Source organism: Zea mays, chromosome 7 (assembly GCF_902167145.1).
Source record: "Zea mays cultivar B73 chromosome 7, Zm-B73-REFERENCE-NAM-5.0, whole genome shotgun sequence".
In the NCBI taxonomy this organism is placed as follows: Eukaryota; Viridiplantae; Streptophyta; class Magnoliopsida; order Poales; family Poaceae; genus Zea; species Zea mays.
The window spans coordinates 151,869,419-151,882,996 of record NC_050102.1 but is presented as its reverse complement, the minus strand read 5'-3'; the positions used below and the strand labels follow the sequence as shown (position 1 = coordinate 151,882,996).

The following is a 13,578-nucleotide window of genomic DNA, read 5'->3' as shown; positions in this document are numbered from 1 at the left end:
AGTTTTGAGAGCCCTATATTGCATAGGACCAGTGACTCTCTCAATTAAGGACTTTGCCACCCAGATTTGTCTAGGTCTATTCTTATTTGGTGGACCTAGGAATGTAACCTTAATCTTTCCATTTGCAACCTTTCTTAGAACATAGTGAGCATTGAAGGCAAATGGTCTTGAGTGCTTAGGCAAGGGAGTTGGTGGTTTAGCTTTGCAGTTGTGGGCAAAATGACCTTCATTTCCACACTCAAAGCATTTGATAGGCTTGTGAGTCTGCATTGGCTTGTATTGAGTGATAGCTTTCTTTTGCACAAAAGCATTGTATCCAATACCACTCTTGTTATTTTTCATAACAGTGTTCATAAGCAGCTCATTTTGGAGGTATTGACCCTTGTTGAACTTTTGCACACTTGTTGCAAGATGTTCATTTTCATTTTTTAGTTTCTTGACCTCATTCTTAAGCCTTTGATTATCCACTGCCAACTCATTGTTGAAATCATTGTTCTCAATAGCAACTTTTCCTCTAGTAGTTGCATCAGTCAAGTAATTCTTCAATTTTTGGTTGTCTAAAGTCAGGACTTCAACTTTTTCAGCCAATTCAGCATGTAGACTAGTTTGCTCTTCTTGAATCAAATCATCACATGAGGTTGCTACATCAAGCTTAACAACAGGGTTAATAGCCTCATGTGTTTTGCAAGATAAAAGTTCATTTTCAACAAGAAGATTGTCATGATCAAATTTAATTTGAGTATAGTCTTCCTTGATCTTAACTAGTCTATTTTGCAACTCCCTATTAGCTTCATTTAATTTGTCATATTTTTCCTTAGCATCTTTTAGGGAGTTTGTGAGCTCATTTACAGTTGATGACATAGTTTTATTTTCTTCTTTTATTTCATCACTAGCCTTTATAACTATGTCATACTTGGCATTTAAAGATTCATTTTCATTTTTCAACCTATCACATTTAGCTTTTGACTTTCTAATGATTTGAGTATATTCTTTAAGTAAGTCAGCTAACTCATCATATGAAGGTGAAGCAAATTCTTCGTCACTATCACTATCACTAGCATCATCAATATTAATATCATTTTGTACCTTCCGTTCACCCCTAGCCATAAGGCACAGGTGAGAAGTGGATGATGGCGATGGTGGTGGTGAAGAGAAGTCCCCGGCGATGGCCGCAACTTTTTCATCATCCTCTTCTTCACTTGAAGAAGATCCACTTGATGATTCGACGTCGGTGAGCCAGTCGCCAACAATATAAGCCTTTCCATTCTTCTTTTTGTGGAACCTCTTTTGCTTCCCATCCCTTCTTTTGAAGAATTTCTTTTCTTTCTTTTCATCATCGCTGTCATCTTCTTTCTTGCCCTTGAACTTGTTCTTCTTGGGCTTGTTGCATTGATGAGCAAGATGACCAAGCTCACCACAGTTGTAGCAGTCCATCTCAGAAATGGGCTTTCTTTTGTTGGAAAAGAACTTCTTCTTTCTTGAATCAAATTTGATGCCTTCTCTATTTAGCTTCTTCAACATCTTGGTGGTCTTCCTTACCATCAAGGCAATGTTTGCATCAAGGTCATCATCACTTGAGAATTCTTCCTCAACTTGTATTTTTGCTTTTCCTTTTCTTTCAAGATTTGCTTTGAGAGCCAAATCCTTTCTTTTGGAAGATGATTCTTCTTTGTTGATGTGCATGTACATTTCATGGGCATTGATCTTTCCCAAAATTTGTGTAGGTGTGGTAACTGAAAGATCCATTTGATGTAGCACAGTGACAATGTGTCCATATTTGTCTATTGGGAGGACACTGAGAATCTTCCTCACAACATCCGGTTGTGAGATTTGAGTAAGCCCCAATCCATTGACTTTCTCTACAAGAATATTAAGTCGTGAGTACATAGCGTTTGCATTTTCATTAGTAAGCATTTCAAAAGAATTTAACTTTCGCATAGCTATGTGATATCTCTCCTCACGTTCACTTCTAGTTCCTTCGTGTAGAGCACAAATGTCCATCCACAAATCATGAGCATTTTTATGATTCCGAACTCTATTGAACACATCTTTGCAAAGGCCTCTAAAAAGGGTGTTTTTGGCCTTCGCATTCCATTTCTCATAATTGAACTCATCACCTACAAGATTTGTGGGATCTCTAGGTTGGGGAAACCCTTGTGTGGCGGCTTTATAGACACCAATGTCTATAGCCTCTAAGTATGCTTCCATACGAATTTTCCAATAAGGAAAATCGTCACCATCAAAAACGGGAGGAGGTCCATCCCCACCGGACATCGTAACTCTAGCGGTTAAGCTAATCTATGAGCAACAAGGCTTTGATACCAATTGAAAGGATCACGATGCCCAAGAGGGGGGGTGAATTGGGCTTTTCTAATAATCAACACTAATTAAAACCTAAGCAAGAGCTAAACAAGAGCCCAACTTCACCCCAACAACTAGCACTAAGAATATAATACTAGAAATGTAACAAAGCTAAGATAATACTTCAAATACTTGCTAAACAAATACACAATGTAAAGTGCTTGAATTAAGTGCGTAATATAAAGCAAAGTTTAGAAGACTCCTCCAATTTTTCCCGAGGTATCGAAGAGTCGGCACTCTCCACTAGTCCTCGTTGGAGCACCCGCGCAAGGGTATCGCTCCCCCTTGGTCCTCGCAAGAACCAAGTGCTCACTACGAGATGATCCTTTGCCACTCCGGCGCGGTGGATCCCTCGAGACCGCTTACAAACTTGAGTCGGGTCACCAACAAGATCTTCACGGTGATCACCGAGCTCCCAACGCCACCAAGCCGTCTAGGTGATGCCGATCACCAAGAGTAACAAGCCATAGACTTTCGCTTGACCAAGAGAAGCCTAATGCAAGTGGTGTGTGCTCTAGGTGGCTCTTACTAGCGCTAATGAGGAACAAGCGTGGATTGTGATTCTCTAATCTCCTCACAAGGCTTTTGGTGCTTGCAATACTCTACCAAGGTGCTGGAATAAATGTGGAGTGCAAGACGTTGAATATGGTGGGTGGAAGGGGTATAAATAGCCCTCACCCACCAACTAGCCGTTACAGGCAACTTGCTGCGCGATGGCGCACCGGACAGTCCGGTGCGCCACCGGTGCGCCAACGGTGCGCCACCGGTGCGCCAACGGTCACTTCCAACGGCTAGTTCTGACAGCTAGCCGTTGGACTTATGGCGCACCGGACAATGAACAGTTCACTGTTCGGTGAACACCGGACAGTCCGGTGCGATGTCCGGTGTGCCACTAAAATTCATTTCCGAAGGCTGCGCTCTCGGGTTTCTGCGACTGGGAGAGTCCCTGCCGTGGACCAGCCTGGCCCACCTGGCAGAGGGTGCACCGGACAGTCCGGTGCACACCGGACAGTCCGGTGCCCCAAAGCCAGAAACACTAAGTCTTGTTTTCAGCTGATTTTCAAATCGGTTTTCGTTCTAACTTTTGTGTGAGTTCTAGAGTGACACCTAGCACTGTATATGAGTGTGATTGTGCACCAACACTACACTAGAACTCTCTTGGTCAAACTACTCATCGACAACCCCTCTTTATAGTACGGCTAAAAGAGAATAAAAGACCTAACTAAATCGCGAGTGTCCACATCTCCTGACACTCGGACTCTTTAGACCTTCACCTTTTGTTCCGTCGTTTTAGCCGTCGCTTCGAGTTCTTATCTCAGGGATTGTTTTCACCGTTGTAGTACTTCTACCTGTCATGCGACCTAACTTACCATTTGTCTCTGCAAAACACACGTTAGTCACATATAATAATACGTTGTCATTAATCACTAAAACCAACCAGGGGCCTAGATGCTTTCAGGGGTGAGGTCAGACGACGTCTCCAAATGAGAGGCAGGGTTTGCTGATTCGTCAAGCTCGTTGGACGCGGAGACGGGTTGCATCGTTGCGACGAGCGAGACCCAGCTTGTCGGTGTCGCGACGACGACGTGGCGGGGGGTGGAGGCGCCAGGAAATGAAGGGTCGGGCAGCATAGCATGAAGAAGGAGGCGACAATCAAAACGGGGCATCGAGGTAAATTGGTTTAGATGGCACCAGAAAGATTAGGATCAGACTGATAGATGCGAGGGCTAGGTCGGGGAGACATGATTGTTTTAGGCCTTGTTGTAAACTTCTAAAGCTAATTATTAACAGGTTTTAGCTAAGTTGATAGATGCGAGGGATAGGTCGGGGAAACATGATTGTTTTAGGCCTTGTTGTAAACTTCTAAAGCTAATTATTAACAGGTTTTAGCTAAGTTGAGGCAGCTAACAGCTGATGATTATTGGAAGGTATAGCTAAAAATTAGTTGATCCATTCTAAGTTTCTCAACTAATTTTAGAGCTAGGTTTAGAATATGACTATCATATCAAAACTTTGAATTTTTTTAATACTTAACAATAAACCATCATTATGTATAAAAGGTTGCAGAATTGAGAGGAGAGGGGGGATAAATGATCATTATTTTTTATACTTAAATTATGGCCCTTTTGGACGGATCACATCTGGCACCTGATGATATTGATAGTTTTGTGGCCACTTGACTGAACCCTCTTCTGTTAGTGCCGTACGTGTAGTTTCTCAACCACGTCTTTTCATCTCGTTGATGGTTCAGTGTGCAGGCTGTGGAAATAAAATACGCATCGATCAGATTGATTCGTTTCCGGTGTCGAATGTTCGTGCCCATGTGCATCCCAGCATCCCAGAGTGATCCTGATAGATTGCGATCACCTGTTTAGACTGTGTGCAGCCGCTCTTGGAGCTTTTGATTAATGACGCTTGGGATTGCATGGATCCTGTCTGCATTGCTGTACGGATGGGAGGAAGAGGATAGCTATAGGACCTGGAGCCAGCAGGGGAAAGACGGCGTGAGTTCGATGGACTTCGTAGCCGTAGAAGGAAACGCGTCCGGCGTCCGCACCGCACCGCACCCGACGTGTACTGCTACTGCATCGGTCGTGGCTCGTGGACCGGTGGACGAAGAGGCCACAGCCATCCAGCCCAGTGGTGGGCCGCCTTGGAAAAACACATGTCGCCCACGGGCCGGACCGTGGTCTTGCCTCCCTGGCCTGGGCTTTACTAGTACCTTGCGGCGTGGGCCGACCGAGCCTGGCCCGTCCTGAGAAATGTCCAGATCTCCCCCCAACCATCTTCCTCCCGCCCTCCGTGAAGGAAAGGAAGACAGGAGGAATTCGGAAGTCCACGGGTTTTCGTTCCGCGTTTGGCAGTTACACGTGGCGTTTTTTTTTCTCTTCTACCTCACCGTCAGCCGTTGGGATACGGTTCAGATGGCCGGGTCGCAGAGTCACATGCCAGAACAATGGCCACGGCATCGCATCTTACGCTTTCGTCTCAGGCACCAGGCAGGTCAGACACCGCATACATCCAGTGCTTTGGTGACGCACCCAGCTACTACCCAAGGTCTGCGTTTGCCTGCTCGTGCAGTGCTGTTCGGACAACAAGATGGCCAGAAACATGCAGGCTTGCCAGTTATATTTTTCAGGTCGGCAAGCCAGGCCTGTAATATTGCCTGTCACTGTACTACCACCCACGACCACGACCGTGATTGTTCGAGCACCGCAGATGGTGCGCGGCAGCATCCGGTCCAGTCCAGCGGGTACCCGATGGCAGCTGGTTGCCGTCCCGAACCGAATAGTCAACTGCCTGCCGGAGCAATGACAGAATAGAACGGGTAAAGCCGCTGCGTTTGTGCAAATTGCAGCGTAGTGAGTCTCGTTGCTTTGCAAGGCAGGCGGTCAAGGGAGCGGGCGCGCGGCCAGGCCAGGGGAAGGAACAAAGAAGAGGAAAGATGCCGTGCCTCGCCGCTGCCACGCACGCTCGACAGCGCCACCAACCGCGGGCAAGTGGAAACCGAAAGCGAGGTGGGGGTGGGGCGGCGCGTGCCGTGGATGGAGGTCGCTACCAACCGCAGCTGAACCGCGGGCGCCCGCCCGCCTGCCTGCCTGCCGCGCGCGGCCCGCTGGTTGCCGTGGAAAAACGAGGGCACCCGCTCCCGCCTTCCGCATGCGCTGGGAGTGGGCTCCACGCACGCCGCACTGACTTTCCCTTCCCACCCCCGGTACAGTCCAGCGCCACCACCCAACAAAAGCCGCCGCTACCCGGCGCGCTCCGCTCATTCGCGATATGGATTTTCTCCGTGATCTGCATCTGCCTCTCCCACTCCGCGCCGCAGACGCGTTTCCGTTCCAACCCCGCCCGTCCCGTCCCGCCACGCCCCGCGGTCTCCGCGCTGTGCCGTCGGCCCTGGGGACGGGAGGGATCCGGTCAGCGCTGGCGTCACGCCCCACTCCGCCACGCCCGGCGCCCGCCCTGCCTAACCTAAAAATTAAAATGCGGTCCGACGCGCGCCTCCACTGTCCACTCCACCCCGCTGCCCCCCACGGCCACGGGCAGCGCCCGGTCCACGGCGCCCGCCTGGCTGACGCGCGGGGCCCAGGGTCCCCCAGCTGGCGCGCGCGGCAGGTGGCGCGCCGGGCGCACGCGGGCGGTTGATGCGGGAAGGAAGAGGACGAGGACGAGGACGACGGACGGACCGGGGCCCCCCGCCGGGCCAGCCAGCCCCAGCCAGCCTCCTCTCGGTTCCGGTGATCCGGTCTCCCACTTTCCGCGGCTCCCCTCCCCACCTCGTGCTCCCTCCTCCCCTTTCTTTCGCCCCGCGGGCCGATTCCTACTCATCAGCCGCGGCGGGAGAAGACAAGCGCCTTTCTCCCCGGAATTCCGCGCCCACCACCACCACCACCACCTCCTCCCTCCCCTGTGCATTTGGCAGCGCAGATCCCGCCGCTCCCGTCCAGCCATCCTCTTCTCCCTTGCTCTACTAGGCCTTGACTGTTCTCGACTCCCCAGTCACCAACTCGGTTTCCTCTTCCACGCCGCGTTCCGTTCGGCCGCTTGATCCAACACGCCAGCAGCTGCTGCCGCGTAAAACACCGGGAAATACCTGCCTTCCTTTCTGGTGTAAGCAAGTTTCAACTCCCGAAGTTTGCTGCTTTGGGTAAATCTTTTCTGACCTTTCAGGTCTCAGCATCACCAGGCCCCTTTTACTACCAATCTTTCTGTCCGATCACTGCAATTTTAAGCTTCAGTCCCCTTTTTCGGAAAATCCAGTCTCTGACAAAGCTGTTCGGCGGCTCATGCACCAGTAGCTTCAGCTAAGATCTCCCCATGCCACAGACTCCTCCTCCTCCAGGACCGTCAGCCATGGTATAGAGCTATAGCGCTGCTCCGGCCGGCCTGCCTGCCTAAGCTGCGGAATTCGGGCCCCCTCCCCGGCTTCCCGCGCCATGGACGGCCTCCCCGACGCCGACACGGCGCCGGTTGCGGCCGCGCCGGCGCAGAAGCGCGACGAGTGGAGCGAGAGCGGCATCCTGCGCCTGCTCGAGGCCTACGAGGCCAAGTGGCTGCTGCGGAACCGCGCCAAGCTCAAGTGGAGCGATTGGGTCGACATCGCCCGCGAGGTGTCCGTGCATTGCGCCGACGACGCCGCAGCCGCGGGGAAGCCCCCCGGCCATGGCGGCGGCAGCAGCGCCAAGACCCCCAACCAGTGCAAGAACAAGATCGAGTCCATGAAGAAGCGGTACCGGGCGGAGGCCGCGGCGGCGGCGCGCGCGGGCCCCGCCGCCGCCGGCCCGACCTGGAGGTTCTTTGCCCGCATGGACGGGCTGCTCAAAGGGCCGCCCGTCTGCTCTGCCCAGGTGCAGCAGCCCGAGCTGACTAGCAGCATAGACTTGCGAGCTCCGGCGAAACCAGAGGCCGAGGTAGAACTAGCCGATTTTGCCACGCAGTTGCGGGAGGCAGTTCCAGTTCCAGGTGCATTCTCTGATCTGATGAACATCGACACGAATGGCGCTGTCCCGGATAAAGCGGAGAAGGTTGACAACAGCATGCAGAAGGAGAGCAGGCCTGCTGATAGCGATGCCAACGTGAGCTCCCCAAGGAGTAAGGTGGCCGACGAGGACGTGGAGGAGGTGGACAAGGCCTGGGACCGGCCCAGCAAGAGAAAGAGCACAGAATTCGATATAGCCAAGAGCATCGAGCTGCTGGCTAGCTCGTTCTTGAAGATTGAGCACGCCAGGATGGAGATGTACAGGGAGACAGAAAGGATGAGGGTTGAAGCTGAGATTAAGAAGGGGGAGATGGAGCTCAAGAGAACTGAGATCATGGCGAAAACGCACCTTCAGATCGCTAGGCTTTTTGCAAAGAAATTGAAACAGAGCAGTGGAAAGAATGGTGTCAGTTCGTCAGTAACAGCTGAAGTGGACACCCTTACCAAGAAAGGCGAGAATGGTTAGTGTCAAACACAACATCCTGATAAAAATTTTATACTTTCGCAAAAAAGTTTCTAAAACTTGTTATATGGTTACAACATGACAAAGCAAAGTTTTCCCTCGAGAGTACATAGCTTTCTCTGTGTTAGAGTCCCCCATTTGTTAGGTCTGTACTTCTGTGCCTGTTCCTGAATATATGAATAGAATTGGGAGTCTCAGCCTAAATTAGCTATAGCAGTTCTCTCTATCAGAAGTTGATTATTATGTAATGTTTGTGACAATTTGAGAGTTTATGCTGTGGTAGGGCTGTAACATTCCAACTTTGCTGCTGTTCTCTGCTTTTCATTATTCTCAGCTAATTCTTAGAAATGAAGTATTGGTTTGTTATTGTGAGTCAAGATCTTTCCATAGTAAATGGACATAATGCTCGTGTTCCGGGATCATTTATTTATTTACTTGTCATAGAAGGGATTCATCGCAGGCTGATACCGCGTGTTTGGTTGCCCGAATTAGGAGAGCCCGAATTAGGAGAGTCAGACTCCTCGCATGCATTGACCATGACTCAGCATTTAGCACGTGTTTGGTTCGCTACATCCAGGAGACTGGCTCTGCACCCACTTGTGTAGTCTAGACTTATTCGGTTGCATCCGCAGATACGTGGGGATAGGCCGTATGCTCGTATGCGACGGGACACGCTCGCGCGAGCCTGGGTGTGGGCGCACAGTGATCCAATCACATGGATAGTACTTGTGATAGTATTGTAATGTAAGTGCAATGCGCAGCTCTAGTACAAGATTTGTTTCAGAGTACAGATATTGCTGCAATGCGTGGAATATGTTAGTCTTTCACAATGAAAAGGAACACTTCTACATTAACGAGATGATCCTGTGTGTTCCAAACACATGGCTCCTGAATATTCAAATACAGACATGAGTACATTTATATCCTGCAGAAACGGATTGGAACTGCATAATACACCATCTACTAACTCCATATACACTATGGACTGCTAGTGATTTGTATGCTAGTGTGATTCTGAAATTCCGTGCATCCCCAAAAGTAGAAACTGAAAAGGCGTTCCTATCATTCACATGATGGATACGATTGTTTCTGACTACATGCTGGGGCCATCGATAGACTGAGATCACATGCGTATACCCTAGAAAGCATTGCTGTGTAAAAGTAGGATGAACATGTTGAATCGTGGGATTACTTCTTGTGTCTTCTTATTCAAGTGCACTTTCTAATTTGCTAAGAACTCTTCCCTACTATGTGACTAAAATTGCATGAAAGTTGGAGGCATAATACTTCTTTTTTTAATCATGAATCTGTCTACCTGCCACTGCCAGCCTATATGCAGAGTCACCCACATATGTCCTATTGATGATATTGAGATAGGGATATAATATTCACTGTGTTCTGATAAAAAAAAGACAATAAGATTAAGTTCTTGAAGGATTTGCAATCACTGAGTGATTTGTGTACTTCTTTTCCCGTTCAATGCTTACTTCCTGGGGTTTCTGTCGTCGTTACCTTACATAGGCTCACACCTCTTATGCTGCTCAGATGTTATCCTGTCTGTTATTTAGCTTTAATGATGTTATTGCATTGTACAGGCAACCTGCATTCCTATGTACTCCCAACGTTCTTTTTTATTTGTCGCGTTTTAGTTCAAAAATGAACTAGTCGACGACAAATATTCGAGAACGGAGGTAGTATTATAGCTCTACCTCTTTACTGTTGCATATGCATTCCAATTTCAGTTTGGACTTACAAAACGAATTCAAATCACATGTGTGCTTGTTTAGTTATATAGGACAAATTTTGTTTGTGCCATATACAATTTACTGAATCATGTAGGTGCACTGTTCACCTTATGTTGTTTTCCTGTGGCCAATCCTCTTCTCACCATTGGGCTTGTGAATTTCAGGTTCCGGGTGATGTGGCATGCCCGGCAGTTGATTCTATCCTCAGCGTACATGGCACCTCACTTTTCCTGTGCAGCAAGTGTACCGAGTCTGATTGAGAAATAGTCAGCTGTAAACTTACAGATGCAATAATGGGAGCGAAGATTTGACTGTTTGGCCCATTGCGGGATTATAGAAGCGATTTTTGAATCAGTGACTTCCTAAGTCTGAAAGTTTCTGCCCTCTGTTCGTGTAGTAATTTACTGACAAGTGACAACCACCATTTGTATAAGCACATGCCCATGCTGTGAAGAAATGAAGCAGCAATCACCAATGCTGTGGTAAAAATGTACTCCCCTTCAGGCCTCGATGACCAGGTAGAACGACTTCTGCGTAAACGAGCCTTAGATGTAAATATGCGAGCGAGACTTTTATAGGCTGTTTGGTTTGAGGAATGATCTAGTCCATCGTCTTCTCACTCCTCACATTTTTGTTTGGTTTGTGGAATGGATTGAGTTGATCCACCATCAGCTCATTTCTTATAGTTATTTAGTTAGTACTAATATGAGGAATGAGGTTATTCCACTAGATTTGAGGAATTGACTCATGATGCACCACCATATTTTGGATGAAGTGATTCCTCAAATCAAACACCCCCTTATATCTTTGTAAGCATACAAACGAGACTTCTCAGTTCTAAACGGAGTTGTATTTTAAAATATAGGGCTGTAATACAAAAAATCTGCTCCAACACATATCCTAATTTTTTTAAAAAAAACGTCAAATAATTGTAGGACTCGACCTTTTAGGTTTTAAATATAAAAGCAACTCCAATAAAGATGCTAAACTGGGTCATATTTTAAATTAAAGAGTTTAAGACTCAGAAATAGTTTTTCAAAAATGGTTCTCATTTATAAATTTTAAGCAAATTTATATAGGACTCGAACCCTAGAGTCCTATAAATATATAACCCAACATAGGAGTCCGGCTATCTCAACCGTCGAACCCTTCGTGAATCCCCATCCCCTTCATCGATGGGCCATCAACACCCTTGATGAGCAGTCGCCGGCACACAGTTGTTTCCGTCTGCCCCGTCTGTCCTTCCAACTTGCTGAGCCGGAGACGTACATGCCATGTTCCCTTCCGTCTCCACACCAGGGCCCTGTCTCGTTCGTCAGCCGCCAGCGAACAAGCCTTGTTCTCTCCTGTCGACGCACATGATTTCAACTTCTTCACTCGCTAGGTACGTCCGCAGTTTGATCACAGGATTATCATCTTCGTCACCCGCAAGGTTGGTTCACCGTTGGCACGCAGGATTGGCATCTCGTCGGCGTGCCCTGCTGCAACCTGTCGGCGTGTCCTGCTCCAGCGACCTCGAACTCCAACCCATGGATCAAAGGAAGGTGCAACAGCCACAAAGGAGTCGTCGAAGGTCGTCGCTAAACACTGCCATAGATGCAATTCGGCAAGAATCAACAGGTCCCCTTGCAGTTGGAGTTGCTGACCGCCCTCAACTTGCATCTCGGTCACAGTTCAGCAGTGACAATTCATCTTGGACCGCGCTCAATGTTCGGCAACATTGATCCCTCTTGGATGGCATCTGATTCTAGGTTTGAATTCCATGAACTTCTTTCGGTTGATTTCCTTCACACTGATGTTCATTTATTGTTAATTGCTTTGCTCGTGTTTGTGTCAACAATACTTTTAGGTTCTAGTAACTATTTTATTCTTGCTTCTCCCAGAGTGGTTACTACACGTCACTACTAAGCCAGGATGTTGCAGATGATTTTGTCTCAGTTGATTATGTGCAAGTTGATATTGAAGTTGTACAATCACCGGGGCTGAATGAAATGAGCTCACATTCAACTAAAAGGTGCCGATCCAAAAAATTCAGTGAAGAGGACACACTATTAGTTTCAGGCTATCTTAATATGAGTAAAGACCCTATTATTGAAGAGATAAAAAAGATGGCACATTTTGGGAAAGAGTATGGAAATACTTTCACAAGAATAGGACATTCGAGTGTGATAGTAATTGGTCGTCTTTGAAGCGTTGTTGGGGTATAATTCAAAAGGAAGTGAAGATTTTTCAACATTACTATGACACCACAGAAAGAAAAAAAATGAAAGTGGAAAAACTAGTGATGACAAGGTGAAATTTGCATATGTTTATACAACAATTTCTTCACATAGCAGCATTTGCTCACATGATTTATCATTGTCATTTTGTAGCTTGCTAAAGCGAAAGCGAAATTTCGTGAAGACCATCAAGGAAAGACATTTTTTGTCTTTCACGTTTGGATTATTCTTAGGCATGAGCCAAAGTGGACTTTCAAAGATTCAAAGCTGAAAGACCTTCATGAGGCTAATAGTAATGGTCCTGTCAATGTTGACAAACCACTAGGGAGGAAAGATGATGAGCGAGAAAACATGATGGCTGCGATATGGTGATATTCTCTTTGGAGAAGTTAACAAGATGAGAGAAGAAAGGCAAGAAACAAATAAATACCGGAAGGTTCGTGATGACAAGTTTTATGAGCTTGAGATGACCAAGGTTCAATTGGAGCGAGACCCGCAGGACAAGGACATTAAGCAAACAGACACAAGCACAATGGACGATGACTCCAAACTATACTTCAAGATGATGAAACAAAATATTTTGGCTCAGTGTTTTGGGAGTAGTTAGGCAATAGTACCTGACTTGGGTTTCAGGACCAGTATTGTCAAATAAAAACCTTTAGTTTGCAGTCTCGTGTTCTGGGAATAAAAACGTAAGCTACCTTCCCTGGGTTGATAGGTGGCTTATTTTGCTCAATTGTAATAGGTCGAATCTTGTTTAATACTTTACACTGGTAGTATCCACAGTTCTTGCTTCATATTGTAATAGTTCTATAATCAAAACCTTTCAAAGATTCCAGGCCGCGCATTGATTAATGATATATCTATTTATCACTGTATCATTTGAGCAGCTCAGTACATTTTTGTGTTGTACAATAGGTGATCTGTTTTCTGTTGTTTCATTTGAATGGTGTTATTTGTCGCTCAGGCGACTGCTTTGAGGTATAGTAGTACTTAGCAATATAAGTATCGTGGAGATTACGTGCGGAGGAAGATAAAAGAGTCTATAAAATTTAGGATGTAGAACGCAACGACTCGGTCAATTTTGTGTTTACATTAATTTTGGACGGTTTTGACTAAAATGATTCTCATGAAGCTAGCTGAAAAACTGTGCGTTTGACAGTCTGCAACAGATTCTAATGCCCAGAAGATGAAAAAAGCTAAAACAAACATGACCATTATTTAAGCAGTTCAGTAGTAAAGAGAGGGTCCATAGAAATCATATGTTTATAATGTATCCGGCCTATGTTTAAACTGTATACATCTTAT

The 13,578-nt window shown here is 46.9% G+C and overlaps 1 protein-coding gene across 1 annotated transcript; it reads left to right on the top strand.

Annotated features, from left to right (window-relative positions):
* The first annotated feature begins 6,400 nt into the window (after positions 1-6,400).
* Positions 6,401-10,677, top strand: LOC103633124 (trihelix transcription factor ASIL1). Its single transcript, XM_008654802.4, has 2 exons — positions 6,401-8,304; positions 10,216-10,677. The coding sequence occupies exons 1-2, from the start codon at positions 7,302-7,304 to the stop codon at positions 10,224-10,226; spliced, it is 1,014 nt and encodes a 337-aa protein (XP_008653024.1). The 5' UTR covers positions 6,401-7,301; the 3' UTR covers positions 10,227-10,677.
* The last annotated feature ends 2,901 nt before the right edge of the window (positions 10,678-13,578 follow it).

Excerpts from the sequence above, each read along its gene's own strand:
- LOC103633124 (XM_008654802.4), top strand. The coding sequence starts at position 7,302 with ATGGACGGCCTCCCCGACGCCGACACGGCGCCGGTTGCGGCCGCGCCG.